The sequence below is a fragment of the Olea europaea genome, chromosome 5 (genome assembly GCF_002742605.1).
Source record: "Olea europaea var. sylvestris chromosome 5, O_europaea_v1, whole genome shotgun sequence".
Lineage (NCBI taxonomy): Eukaryota > Viridiplantae > Streptophyta > Magnoliopsida > Lamiales > Oleaceae > Olea > Olea europaea.
Window position 1 is genome coordinate 14,284,219 of NC_036241.1, and position 13,631 is coordinate 14,297,849.

Here is a 13,631-nt window from a genome sequence, read left to right on the forward strand (position 1 = left end):
ACTTAAATTTTTAAACGAGGTGGTTCAACATGAAAAATGTCTTGTCTTTCATCTATATTTATGAATTTCTATAATCTCATGCCCGTAAACTTTACATGAAATTTATACACAGATTGATATAACAAGTTTGCTAATCAGTCTGAAATCACAAATATTGAGAAAAACAATATTTAGGTTGGATCTTGGATTTTGAGAATAATCTAGAGTCAACTTATTTAATGCTAATATATTGATTGGTCGGTGATGATGACACTTGGCATCAACGTTAGTATCCAACTACCAACATTATTCTGCACAACGAAGTTTGAGAATCAACGTTCACAATCATTGTCGAATTTATTCACGATATCTTAGAAGCGCCTACTCATGAAATGACAAATGGAGAGCGTTTCCAATAAAGTTATACACATAATTAATAAATTTTTGCATTTATTTATGAATAAAATTGGATGGACAGGGAAAAAAGACAGGGTTCAAAAAACAGGCTCATTTGACATGATTTGATTGAGTGTTTTTGTGTAATTTTTCCCAATTTCCAATGTTGAACTGCTAAGTATTGTCTGAAAATATGTCATTGACCTTGTTTGTATAGTTTGGTTGTTTATTTATAGAATTTTTAACAATTTTAGAAACAGCCAATCACGGGGAAGGGGCTCGGATTGTCCTATCTGTCCTGTCGGGTCGGTCAACAACTCTGTCCCATCTGTAAATCCCGTTTGGCTCCCTCATTATTACAGCCTTATTTAACCGCACACCAAACATACAATTTCCCTCCAATTACTATAATTTCCAATTTCAGTGAGTGAACTCGCCCAACCCCGCCGTTCTAGGTGAAGCTCAGAACCACTCAAAACCCTAACGCCACTCAGTCGTTCGCACCAGAATTGCGTTTCATTATTTCCCTGTCGGTAAGTTTTTCATTATTCTGGAACCATTTAATCACCAATTTGCTGTCTAAAATGACTTTATTGCTCTGAATTTGGGTGATCTGAAAATTTCAGTGCTCAGTTTGATTTAAATGTTCGGTGGTGATTTGTTGTAATTGCACTCGATTTTTTAGTTTTTGGTAGGAAAAAGTGGTTTTCCAAGTGTACCTTTTGCGTGAAATGAAAGATGGTTCTGGATTTAGAATGAATTTATATGCATATAGGTGATGACGAGTAGTTTTTGTTGTTAGTTGAAGGCCATTTTACTGGAGCTGAATATAAGAAAAGAAATATGGAGGTGTGTTGCGGTGTTTGGGTTGAGAAATGTGCAATTTTTTTGTAATTTTTTTACATTGAATTAGAATTGGCAAGTTTTAGAAAGTGGAAAAAATGGGTGAGACTAGGGAGACCTCGGTATCAGATAGTTCGGGCTTTAAGAGGTCATTGAGAAAGAAAAACAGTATAAGGAATTATGATGAGAATTTGATGGATGAGTTGATAGAGAGCCATTTGGGGGCTTCTTTGAGGAAAAAGAACAGAACACAGGAGGACTTGGAGAAAGAAACAGAGATTGAGGCCATGATAGCACTATCTTTGGGATTTCCAATAGATGAGTTACTACGCGAGGAAATTGAGGCTGGAGTTGTGAGTACTTTGGGTGGAAAAGAACAAAATGATTATATTGTTGTGAGGAACCACATACTCGCGAAGTGGAGGGACAATGTTAGGTCATGGCTTTCAAAAGGGCAAATAAAAGAAAATGTGAGTAATGAGTATGCACACTTGATAAATGCAGCTTATGACTTTCTTTTAAATAATGGATATATAAATTTTGGGGTTTCACCAGCGTTTGAGTCTAAGAATCCTCATGAAGCCATACAAGGGTCTGTAATAATTGTTGGCGCTGGCCTTTCTGGGTTGGCAGCAGCAAGGCAGCTCATGTCTTTTGGTTTCAAAGTGATGGTCCTTGAAGGTAGGAACCGACCGGGGGGAAGAGTTTATACTCAAAAGATGGGTCAAAAGGGTAATTACGCTGCTGTTGATCTTGGTGGTAGTGTTATAACTGGTATCCATGCCAACCCCTTGGGGGTTTTGGCTAGGCAACTGTCCATTCCTCTTCATAAGGTTAGAGATAAATGCCTGCTGTACAAGCCTGATGGAACACCTGTTGAGAAAGAAATTGATTCCAAAATTGAGCTCATTTTCAATAAGATGCTTGACAAAGTCACTCAATTGAGAGAATTTATGGGTGGATTTGGTAGCGATATTTCTTTAGGTTCAGTTTTGGAGACACTTAAACTATTATATTCTGTGGCTAGAAGTGACGAGGAAAAGCAACTTCTTGATTGGCATTTTGCTAACCTGGAATATGCCAATGCCGGAAACCTTGTGAACCTTTCTGCTGCTTATTGGGATCAGGATGACCCTTATGAGATGGGAGGAGATCATTGCTTTCTTGCAGGTGGAAACGGGAAATTAATTAGAGCATTGTGTGAAGGAATTCCTATCTTCTATGAGAAGAAAGTTCAGACCATTATGTATGGTGATGAAGGAGTTGAGGTCATTGCCGGAAACCAAGTGTTTCAAGCAGATATGGTCCTTTGCACTGTTCCTCTTGGGGTCCTTAAAAAGAAAACTATCGTCTTTGAACCAGAGTTACCTGAAGAGAAGCTTGCAGCAATAGAAAGACTGGGATTTGGGTTGCTCAATAAGGTTGCCATGGTATTCCCTCATGTTTTCTGGGGCGAGGACATGGATACATTTGGATGTCTTAGCAAACAGAGTTACAAGCGGGGAGAGTTCTTTCTGTTCTACAGTTACCATACTGTTTCTGGGGGTCCGGTCCTGGTTGCACTGGTGGCTGGGGAAGCTGCACAATCTTTTGAATATACAGACCCCTCTGCTTCTCTTCACCAGGTTTTGGGTATTCTCAAAGGTATCATACATCTTTGAACCGAAAGTTTCTCCAATGAAAATTCTCTCCTTGAATCTGTCGACAATGTGTTTGTCATTTGCTTTCCTAATTTTTTGGACTTTGTAATTTATGTTATTCTTTAGATTTGCTTCTGTTGAGCATGCTTACTTGTTTTTACATGACTTTTTGCAGGCATATATGGTCCTAAGGGAATCGACGTGCCTAATCCTCTACAATCCATATGCACGAGATGGGGGACTGATCCTTTTTCTTATGGCTCATATTCGCATGTCAGAGTGAAGTCCTCTGGCAACGATTACGAAGTACTTGCAGAAAGTGTAGGTAGCCGTTTGTTTTTTGCTGGTGAGGCAACAATTAGGCAACACCCTGCCACCATGCATGGTGCCTATCTCAGTGGTCTACGAGAAGCTTCACGCATACTCCAAGCTTCAAGGGCTCAGCAAAATAATACAAAGTACATACAGAGGAATATTGCACCCAGCGATGATACTTTATTGGATCTATACAAGACACCTGATCTAGCATTTGGGAAGTTCTATTTTGTCTTTGATCCTTTGTCTCAAGACCCAAAATCATTGGGGATTATGAGAGTGGCTTTAGGGAAGTCCTGCTGGGAATGCAGTAATGAACACTGTAGTTTGGAGAATAGAGAAGGTAGCTGTCAACATTTGTTAAATGAGTCACTTCAGCTTTATACAGTAACATCTCGCGAACAGGCACTAGAGTTGCAGCAGGTGACTGGAGGAAGCGAAAATCAAATGTCCTACTTGTTCAAAAATCTTGGCCTGAGGCTAGTGGGTGCCAATGGATTAGGACTTTTGGGTAACTCCGTGATATCTAACATTGTTAGTGCAAGAAGAGGTAGAGGTCGGTTTCGCATGTCTTCTGTACAGCAAAATGCTGTATAGAATTACTTCTATTCTCCATGATTAGATTTGTAGTCATCTCAATATATTAGCACAATTATTTTTATGCATCCACAGTTTTCATATAGGGAAGATACAGATTTAGACATGTTTTTGTTTCTAGGTCCTGTCAGGATGTTGAAAGGGGTTATTTCATGAACCCAGTGACGTGATTTTTTGAAAATTCGACAGTAATGTCGATCAATTTTCAGTAGGCCTAAGACTCTGCTAAACATAGGTGACTTTAGCTGGTGAAGAATTGTGCTGGAGAGCAGTTGCGTTCCCGCATTAGTGAATAGTGGAAATGGCATTTGTAGACGCAGTCCAGCCCTTTGTTTTCATTGATTTTTACTGTTTTTTCAATGTGGGTTGAAAACTGTAAGCTGATAAACTAGAATTTTTCCTTTCCAATTTTACCTCATGTATTTTTTGTGCTAGAAAAACAAAACAATAATATGAAGTTGGGCTTGTCATTATGAGCAATGCTATTTGTTTTTACTTAGTGATCTTTACGACCTTCCCAAGCGCTAAAGGGTTTTTCACCCGCTTTAAATGAATTGAACTCTTGGACTAGTTGAAAGGAGAATAGGAAACTTTACTGGATATTTTTTACTCGCTTATGGACCAATGTCAAAGGAAAGGATCGTCGCACTTTTTCCCTAAATTAATTGGCATTTGTAAGTGATCGTTCATTCAAAATTATTCTATTTGTATTTTAGAACTATTAAAAAAAATTGTATCTCTAGAAGAATTGTAACTCTTTGAATTAGCTTTCCAATGCGTCTTGAATCAGCTCCATCGAACACAATAGTTTCTGTATTTGATTAAAATTCTTTTATATGACAACTTGAACATGAACTTTAACCTAATTTCATCATATAAATATAAGATATGGACAGCAATGAAGGGGTCTCTCTTTTGCCTCTTCATACACAATAGTTTCATCAAATTTATAAAAAACAATAGGTCAATTACTACATTTTGAGAGAGGGGATCAAGTCATAGCAAGGAATTGAAGTTCAATTATATCAAAATTTTGAAGAATTCAACTTTGGACTTGAAGATCAACATTTTTTGTATTCTTTCATGATCCGGATGATATTTTCCTATTATTCTTCTTGTAATTTATATATTAATATGCTAAACTAGATTTTCTTTGTATTGGATAAATGATGAATTATATTGTTTGTTTATTTTAATTCAAGATAATTAATTTAGTATTTCATGATTTTTCTTGATTGATTTTGCATTCCCATTGAACTATTTAATTGCTTGATCATCAATTAGATAATAAGTTACTTGTTATAGTGTAGGAGTACTCACAATAAGTCTAGAATACGGTAAAATCAATACATGGGCAATATGTGTTATGAATAATATATATGACATGTGCAATCATGTGAATCAGTGCATTTTTTTATATGAATTCGGATTAGAAATATGATCGAATCGTGTTAAATATAAGTTTAATATATATTGGGAAAGAATATTGAATAAGGGTGGATTATCGATTGTTTTGAATCCATGAATTTATAAAATTATGAATTAAAAGTTGAATTAAATGACAATAGAGGGGATTCACGATTCCAATACAAATATTTATATATTTGATTAATATTTTATTTACTTTCTTAGTTTAGAATTAATATAGAATACGTACAAAATAACTATTTTGATTTTATATTACCTCGAATTCAATAAAAGCTATTGAATTAGATATTAGGTCTTATTCCTCGTGGGGCTGATAATCTTAATTCATAAATCTTATTATTTGTACAACGATTTCATACGCTTGCGAATTTTCCACGAACATTAGTAAAGCTAATTTTAAAAGATGATAAAAATTCAAATAATTACACAAACTTTCTTATCGGAATTCATCGTTCTGTGGTGTACTACGAAGGAATTTATGGCTGGGCTTAAAAATAAAACAAAAAATAATATTTAAATATTTAGATAAATTATGATTATCTTAATTTCAAATTAACAAATATATCTATATTAGACAAACAAATAATATATTTTCTTTTATTAATTCTAGGAAACCTCAAATATGAAAACCAACGGCTCAAGGTTAACACTCTCCATTAGACAAGTGAGAGAGTAGAAAAATGTACGCGGTCTTATCCTGCGCCACCTCTGCGTATCCTATGCACACTCTCAGAGCTTCCAGAGCCATAGTCTCAAGCTCTCGAGTTTCAGCTTCCCCTTTTCATCTCAAGGAACAAATCTTTGTGCCTGAGGTACAATTCTTTGCTGCTGCACAATTGGAAGGAAATATATGTTTTGTTTCGTCTTCTCTGAATTTTGTTATATAATTGATTTGTTCTTCCTTTTATGCATAAAATGTGCAGGTTGAGAAAGCTTTGGATTCATTGTACTTTGAGTTTAGGGCAGTGGATAATTTAGTTGCGCGCAATACTGCACGTGTTCTTAAAGCTTTTCAGAACGCACACCTTGCATCTCATGTAATATACCGTTTTCGGTATAGTATATTTAGTTATGTGTATTTTGATTAGAATGATAGTTGTAATATGTGAACAAAAGCAGAGAAGAACGTGCAGAAAGAGTTTCTGTATTCATTGATTCCATTGTGATTTTACACACATATTTGACTGCGTCTAATATGGGAAAATAAAGGCATGTAAATACAAATCAATGGCAATAAATCACGAAATCCTATGCTACCAATGGAGATTTACAGCATGTGCTGAAATCTTTGTTTCTGTAAAGAACTCCTTGATTTGTACTGAATCCTTTTTGGAAAGAATTCATTAAGCCTCTTTATTTCTGGACTTATATCATTTTCTTCAAAATTCCCAAAACCATTTCTACAATTGTGGAGCTAGAGTTGGATGTTTTCTTTGACAAAGCGATGTGGAGAGTAGTCCTTGAGTATCAATTCATTGAAATTAATCTATACTGATTCCAACTTTATTACAATGCCAGTGTCCGATAACAATTTTCGCCTTTTTTTTTTTTTTTTGAGTTAGTTTTTACTTCGTTTCTGTTGTATCTTGAACTGTTATATGCCTCTTATATGGATAAATTGCTAACTTGGCTTATTTGATAATGGAAACACTAAATTTGACGAAAGTCAGCTTGTCGAGCAAATTGTGCTCGAGATCTGGTCATTCTTGACTTGGATTAGTATAGTTGTTAGAATGAGTTTGCTATGAAATTAAGTCTGAATGTTCAATTAGTAGACTTAAGCTTGCCATAAATCATCAGTCATCGCTTTGAATCTTAGTTCCTTTAGTTTTCGTGTCTAATCTGCGTAGAAGCTCCTGGTCGAGGTGTCTTAGATTAGAACTGCTTCTGCGATTTGTCGTGTGCACAAATCAAGATTAACTTAGGGTCCGTTTGTTGCAAATATGGAATTTGGGTGGAAAAAAAATGAATTCTAGGGAATTGAATTGTCTAAAAATTATTTTCCTGGGAATTGTCAATTTATTGTGTTTAATGTATAATTTTTCACGTGAAAATTATTGAAATAAAAGTGTTTTTTGGTGTTCATTTGATTTTATTTTACATGAAAATTATCAATTAAAGGGATATAATTTGTTTTCATTGCAAAAAAAAAATAAAAAAATATTAATAATAAATAAATCAATCAATCAATCAAGAAAATCATCTATCTTTTGGTGTTTTGACTATATTTTACATGAAAATTGTTAATTAAAGAAAAATATTTTATTATAATTAGGGGTAGAATTTGTTTACATTGCAAAAAAGGAAAAAAATCAAAAAAATAAATAAAATAAAATCGCTACAGATGCCTAGAATTCGAATTCTCACCAATATGGCAAGAATTCGAACTCCATGAAAACATGGAAAATTGCTCCTTCTCGAGAAAAACAAGAAAACCAATTCCTTGGAAAAAAAGGCTGTCAAACAGCCAAAAAGATGGAAAATTTTCCATGGAAAATTTGGTATAATCAAATAGGGCCTTATAGAATCAAAAAAGCACACAAACAACCTTGTATTGTTCTCTTGAAGTTATTTTTATATAAGTTACAATTACGTACCCTTAATTTAACTGATTCAGTTGACCTTTTATTGGGTGTTAATTTCACTTCTGTATCTGTATCAGCACTTCAGTGGTAGCACGGGCTATGGTCATGAAGAAGCTGGCGGACGCGAAGCCCTTGATCAGGCTTTTGCTGAAATTTTTGGTGCTGAATCTGCAGTTGTTCGAGCACAGGTTTGCCCTGTGCTCTTGTTGTTTCTCGATTTTGTAGGTGTCAATACTTGCTTTTTAATATACTTTCCCTCTTTACCGCCAGTTTTTCTCAGGTACTCATGCAATCACTTGTGCCTTGTTTGCTTTCCTAAGGCCAGGGGATGAGGTGAATCAATTATTTCGTTTTCTCTTTGTCCATTCACAATTGATATCCATTTGTGCATTTAATCGGTTGTAGCCATTACATATTTAGATTGATTGCTTATCAGCTTCTGGCAGTTGCTGGTGCTCCTTATGATACATTGGAGGAAGTTATTGGAATCAGAGATTCTAATGGGTTAGGTTCCTTGAAAGATTTTGGAATAGGATACAGAGAAGTGCCAGTATGTTATTACTAGTTATTTTTTTCTATATTTTTCACTTGGTTTTGCTTATTTCAGAACTGACTCTTCCTTATGCTGACCTGTTTCAGCTTGCAGAGGATGGAGAGCTTGACTGGGATGCACTAAGTATTTCATTGAAACCTCACACAAAATGTGCATTCATACAGAGGTCATGTGGTTATTCATGGCGTCGCAGCTTAAGTGTAGATGAGATAGGAAGGGCAATAGGGATAATTAAGGTATATCTCTGAGAATTTATGTACATTGATAAAACTGGTCTTTTTTACGGGACAGTTAAACTAGTTCTATAATTATGAGATGCATGAGAACATGACAGCTAAGGTTTAAAATAGCTTATCAGACTTTATGGATTCATCGAGTTATTGGTTGTCCAGTTCACATTTTCACAAGTTTGGATTATCTGTGCATGTTCTCATATTGGACTAAATACATGAGTTTTCGTAAACTGGTATCATTCTTCATCAGCATTAATCACACTTCTCTTTTCTGGCATCTGTTCATACAGTCGCAGAATCCAAATTGCTTGGTCATGGTGGATAACTGCTATGGTGAATTTGTGGAGACCATAGAACCTCCTATGGTGGTATATGACAGTCTTTTCTTTTTTAATTTCACCTTCATCATTGGCTTCTATGTAGTTTAGTTTATTGCAATGCTGTTTGCCTGTTTCATGCTGGCAGGGTGCTGATCTAATTGCTGGCAGTTTGATAAAGAATCCTGGAGGAACAATTGCGCCATGTGGTGGTTATGTTGCTGGGAGGAAAAAATGGGTAGAAGCCGCAGCTGCCCGTCTCTCTGCACCAGGACTAGGAGTTGATTGTGGTTCAACTCCTGGGTATATAATGCGGACGATCTTTCAGGGTTTGTTCCTATCACCACAGATGGTTGGGGAAGCAATCAAAGTAACGAAATCTTCTTCACTTTATCTTATTTAATTGTTATCTCTACACTGCCATGATATCTTATTTGCTGTTTCTAGGGAAGTTTTTTGATTGCTGAAGTCATGGCAGCTAGAGGATATAAAGTGCAACCACTTTGCAGGGTTCCACGTCATGATACAGTACAGGTATACGTTTATCTAGCAAACTTTACATTTTGTCATATGTCGCTGTCATGACCAATGTTTTTGATGAAATCACGATAATTTTAGAAACGGGTTTAGGAATTATTTATTTCTTTCCATTGTTAGAGTACTAATTAATTGATTGATTGATTATTATAATCTTTAGATTTGGTAGGCAATTTTTCTTTCCTTTTATTTTTCTCTTCTTTGTACTATAAAAAGAACGATGTATAGCTCATAATATACAAGAAAAATATTGTCTTTCTCTTCATGGTATCAGAGTACAGGCTCGTCCCCTAACCAGCTAAAACAATGACAGAGGCCACCGCCAATAGTAGAGGCTCCACAACCTCTGACTCCTTCAATGGTGAATCAAAAACTGCCTCTGCCATAGGCTTGGGAGAAAATTCATCATTCCAATTAACGGTTGAAAAATTGAATGGAAAGAATTTTTGAGAATGGGCTCAATCTATCAAGTTAATTATCGATGGAAAAGGAAAATTAGGTTACCTCACTGGGGAGATAACGAAGCCGGCCTCAACCAACACGGTTCTTCTTCAAAAATGGAACTCAGAAAACTCATTGGTGACTGCTTGGCTGATAAACTCCATGAAACCCACTATCGGAAAGACGTATTTGTTCCTGCCCACTGCAAAAGACGTATGGGATGCAGTCAGAGAGACATATTCTGATTCTAAGAATTCATCCCAGATTTTTGAACTCAAAACTAAACTCTGGCAAACCAAGCAAGGTGACCGAGATGTGACAGAATACTACCTGGAGATGTCGACTTTGTGGCAAGAACTCGATTTGAGTACCGAAGAGGCATGGGATTGCGCAGGCGACAGTGTTCGATTCAAAAAAAGGTTGGAAAACGAAAGGGTCTTCGAATTCTTGGCTGAGTTGAACCGCGACCTAGATGAAGTGAGGGGACGAATTCTTGGCCGGAAACCCTTACCGTCGATGAGGGAGGTGTTCGCGGAGATCAGGCGCGAAGAAAGCCGGAGAAAAATCATGTTGGAGACGATCGGAGGGGCTTCAAGCATGGCTGGCTTGATTTCTGGGGTTGAGTCATCGGCCCTACTATCAAAAGGAATTGGGTCGTCTATTGGGCCGTCTAACAGTGGGCCAACAATCAATGGACTGGGTCTTTTAAAATATGGTCCAGAAAATTCTAATTTTGGGTCAACAAATGGGCCTGAGAATACGGGCTTTTATACAAAAGGAACAACAAATGGGTTAGACCCAAGACAGCAAAAAGGACGACCTTGGTGTGAGCATTGCCGTAAGTCAAGACATAAACAAGATACGTGTTGGGATTTGCATGGAAAATCAGCCAACTGGAATCCAAGACAAAGTAATAAATACCGTGGAAATCAAGCATCAATTGACCATCAGTGAGGAAAATCCAAGGAATCAAGTGGTGCATTTAACGCCGAGCAGATGGAACAGCTCTACAAAATGTTTTCTAACCTACAATCATCAAGTCAAATCAATAACTCATCAAGTTCACTAGCGTACAAAGGTAACTTTTTGAGAGCCTTAAAATCTGCCACTCAATCAAAAACACCCTGGATCATTGACGCAGGAGCCTCGGACCACATGACAAACTCCTACCATTTATTCTCATCTTACTCTCCAGGTACTGGTAATCTCAAGGTTAAAATTGCAGATGGATCTCTGTCCACCATAGCAGGAAAATGGACTATTCAAATCTCTGATTCTATAACCTTGGAATCTGTTCTTCATGTTCCTAATTTATATTGCAATTTACTGTCTATAAGTCGGTTAACAAAATCCTCAAATTGTTCTGCTAAATTTTTCCGATCCTATTGTGTTTTTCAGGATCTATTATCGGGGAAGACGATTGGCAGTACTAAGAAAAGTGAAGGACTATATTACTTTGACAAGGCAGATGTGGGTAAACAGTGTCAAATTAAATTTGTGATTCTGTGTCTGTGCTTAGAAATAGCGAAATTATGTTATGGTATTTTAGAATGGGACACTCCAACTTTCAATACCTAAAACGTGTACTACCCTATATTTTTTTGAATAAAAAGACAGTTGATCTTCAATGTGAAATTTGTGAACTTGCAAAGCATCAGCGTACACCATTTCCAAAATCCGTATACAAACCATCAAAGCCATTCTCCATGATTCATAGCGATGTATGGGGTCCCTCACGGATTCCAAATCGTACTCACTCTAAATGGTTTGTTACATTCATTGACGATCATACTCGAATTTGTTGGATTTACCTACTAAAAGATAAATATGAAGTTCGAGGCGTGTTTGTCAACTTCCACTCTATGATTCAAACGCAGTTCCAAACCCAAATCCAAATCTTACACACTGATAATGGCACTGAGTACTTCAATAACATCTTAGGCGACTATCTCAGAACACATGGCATAGTTCATCAAAGTTCATGCGTTGATACTCCCCAACAAAATGGGATTGCTGAACGAAAAAATAGACATATATTAGAAGTCGCCCGTGCTCTAATGTTCACTACAAACATGCCTAAAATATTCTGGGGGGATGCTGTCCTTACATCCATTTACCTCATCAACCGAATGCCTAGTCGAGCCCTAAATTTCGAAACTCTCATCCAAAAATTTCAAATTTTTTTTCCAACTTCTCGTCTTAGCTCCAATCTATCCCTACGAGTGTTTCGATGTATTGCCTTCGTACATGTCCATCCCCATCCCCATCAAAGAAACAAACTCGATCCCTGGGCAATTAAATGTGTTATAATTGGCTATTCTCCTACACAAAAAGGATACAAATACTATGATCCCTCCACACAACGAACATTTGTAAGTCTTGATGTCACTTTCTTCGAAAATAAACCGTACTTTGAAAAAACCTCTCTTCAGTGGGAGATCTTAACAGAAGATCGGTTCTTTGATTTCAGTCTCTCCTTTCCTGAACCTGCTCTATCTATCCCTCCATCCGATGCTAATATGCCATTAACAAAGGAAAACTTGAATACAGGGGGAGACATAGAAAAACAGAAGGATAAGGAAATATTAGTTTACTCACGAAAGCCAAAATCAAAGTACATAGAGAATCTCATGACTGAAGCACCAAAAGAATCAAAATCAAGTGTTTCAAGCAGATATGGTCCTTTGCACTGTTCCTCTTGGGGTCCTTAAAAAGAAAACTATCGTCTTTGAACCAGAGTTACCTGAAGAGAAGCTTGCAGCAATAGAAAGACTGGGATTTGGGTTGCTCAATAAGGTTGCCATGGTATTCCCTCATGTTTTCTGGGGCGAGGACATGGATACATTTGGATGTCTTAGCAAACAGAGTTACAAGCGGGGAGAGTTCTTTCTGTTCTACAGTTACCATACTGTTTCTGGGGGTCCGGTCCTGGTTGCACTGGTGGCTGGGGAAGCTGCACAATCTTTTGAATATACAGACCCCTCTGCTTCTCTTCACCAGGTTTTGGGTATTCTCAAAGGTATCATACATCTTTGAACCGAAAGTTTCTCCAATGAAAATTCTCTCCTTGAATCTGTCGACAATGTGTTTGTCATTTGCTTTCCTAATTTTTTGGACTTTGTAATTTATGTTATTCTTTAGATTTGCTTCTGTTGAGCATGCTTACTTGTTTTTACATGACTTTTTGCAGGCATATATGGTCCTAAGGGAATCGACGTGCCTAATCCTCTACAATCCATATGCACGAGATGGGGGACTGATCCTTTTTCTTATGGCTCATATTCGCATGTCAGAGTGAAGTCCTCTGGCAACGATTACGAAGTACTTGCAGAAAGTGTAGGTAGCCGTTTGTTTTTTGCTGGTGAGGCAACAATTAGGCAACACCCTGCCACCATGCATGGTGCCTATCTCAGTGGTCTACGAGAAGCTTCACGCATACTCCAAGCTTCAAGGGCTCAGCAAAATAATACAAAGTACATACAGAGGAATATTGCACCCAGCGATGATACTTTATTGGATCTATACAAGACACCTGATCTAGCATTTGGGAAGTTCTATTTTGTCTTTGATCCTTTGTCTCAAGACCCAAAATCATTGGGGATTATGAGAGTGGCTTTAGGGAAGTCCTGCTGGGAATGCAGTAATGAACACTGTAGTTTGGAGAATAGAGAAGGTAGCTGTCAACATTTGTTAAATGAGTCACTTCAGCTTTATACAGTAACATCTCGCGAACAGGCACTAGAGTTGCAGCAGGTGACTGGAGGAAG

The 13,631-nt window shown here is 37.0% G+C and overlaps 2 protein-coding genes across 9 annotated transcripts in view; both read left to right on the forward strand.

The window, feature by feature from the left end:
* Positions 1 to 722: 722 nt before the first annotated feature.
* Positions 723 to 4,243, forward strand: LOC111394754 (lysine-specific histone demethylase 1 homolog 2-like). Its single transcript, XM_023020727.1, has 2 exons — positions 723 to 2,862; positions 3,034 to 4,243. Exons 1-2 carry the CDS (start codon positions 1,317 to 1,319, stop codon positions 3,768 to 3,770), a joined length of 2,283 nt encoding a protein of 760 aa, XP_022876495.1. The 5' UTR covers positions 723 to 1,316; the 3' UTR covers positions 3,771 to 4,243.
* Positions 4,244 to 5,819: 1,576 nt separating this feature from the next.
* LOC111394755 (uncharacterized protein YnbB-like) overlaps positions 5,820 to 13,631 on the forward strand; it is a 21,456-nt gene continuing 13,644 nt past the window's right edge. For 4 of the 8 annotated variants that reach the window (XM_023020729.1, XM_023020728.1, XM_023020732.1 and 1 more), the window contains exons 1-10: positions 5,821 to 6,010; positions 6,122 to 6,235; positions 7,861 to 7,971; positions 8,054 to 8,116; positions 8,220 to 8,333; positions 8,423 to 8,572; positions 8,860 to 8,937; positions 9,035 to 9,256; positions 9,334 to 9,420; positions 11,263 to 11,334. In XM_023020729.1, coding sequence (XP_022876497.1) covers positions 5,879 to 6,010; positions 6,122 to 6,235; positions 7,861 to 7,971; positions 8,054 to 8,116; positions 8,220 to 8,333; positions 8,423 to 8,572; positions 8,860 to 8,937; positions 9,035 to 9,256; positions 9,334 to 9,420; positions 11,263 to 11,334 — 1,143 coding nt within the window. In that variant the 5' untranslated portion in view covers positions 5,821 to 5,878. Of the gene's footprint in view, positions 6,011 to 6,121; positions 6,236 to 7,860; positions 7,972 to 8,053; positions 8,117 to 8,219; positions 8,334 to 8,422; positions 8,573 to 8,859; positions 8,938 to 9,034; positions 9,257 to 9,333; positions 9,421 to 9,697; positions 9,884 to 11,262; positions 11,335 to 13,631 lie in introns of those variants that run through there. The other 4 variants (XM_023020736.1, XM_023020734.1, XM_023020733.1 and 1 more) reach the window with 4 other exon arrangements.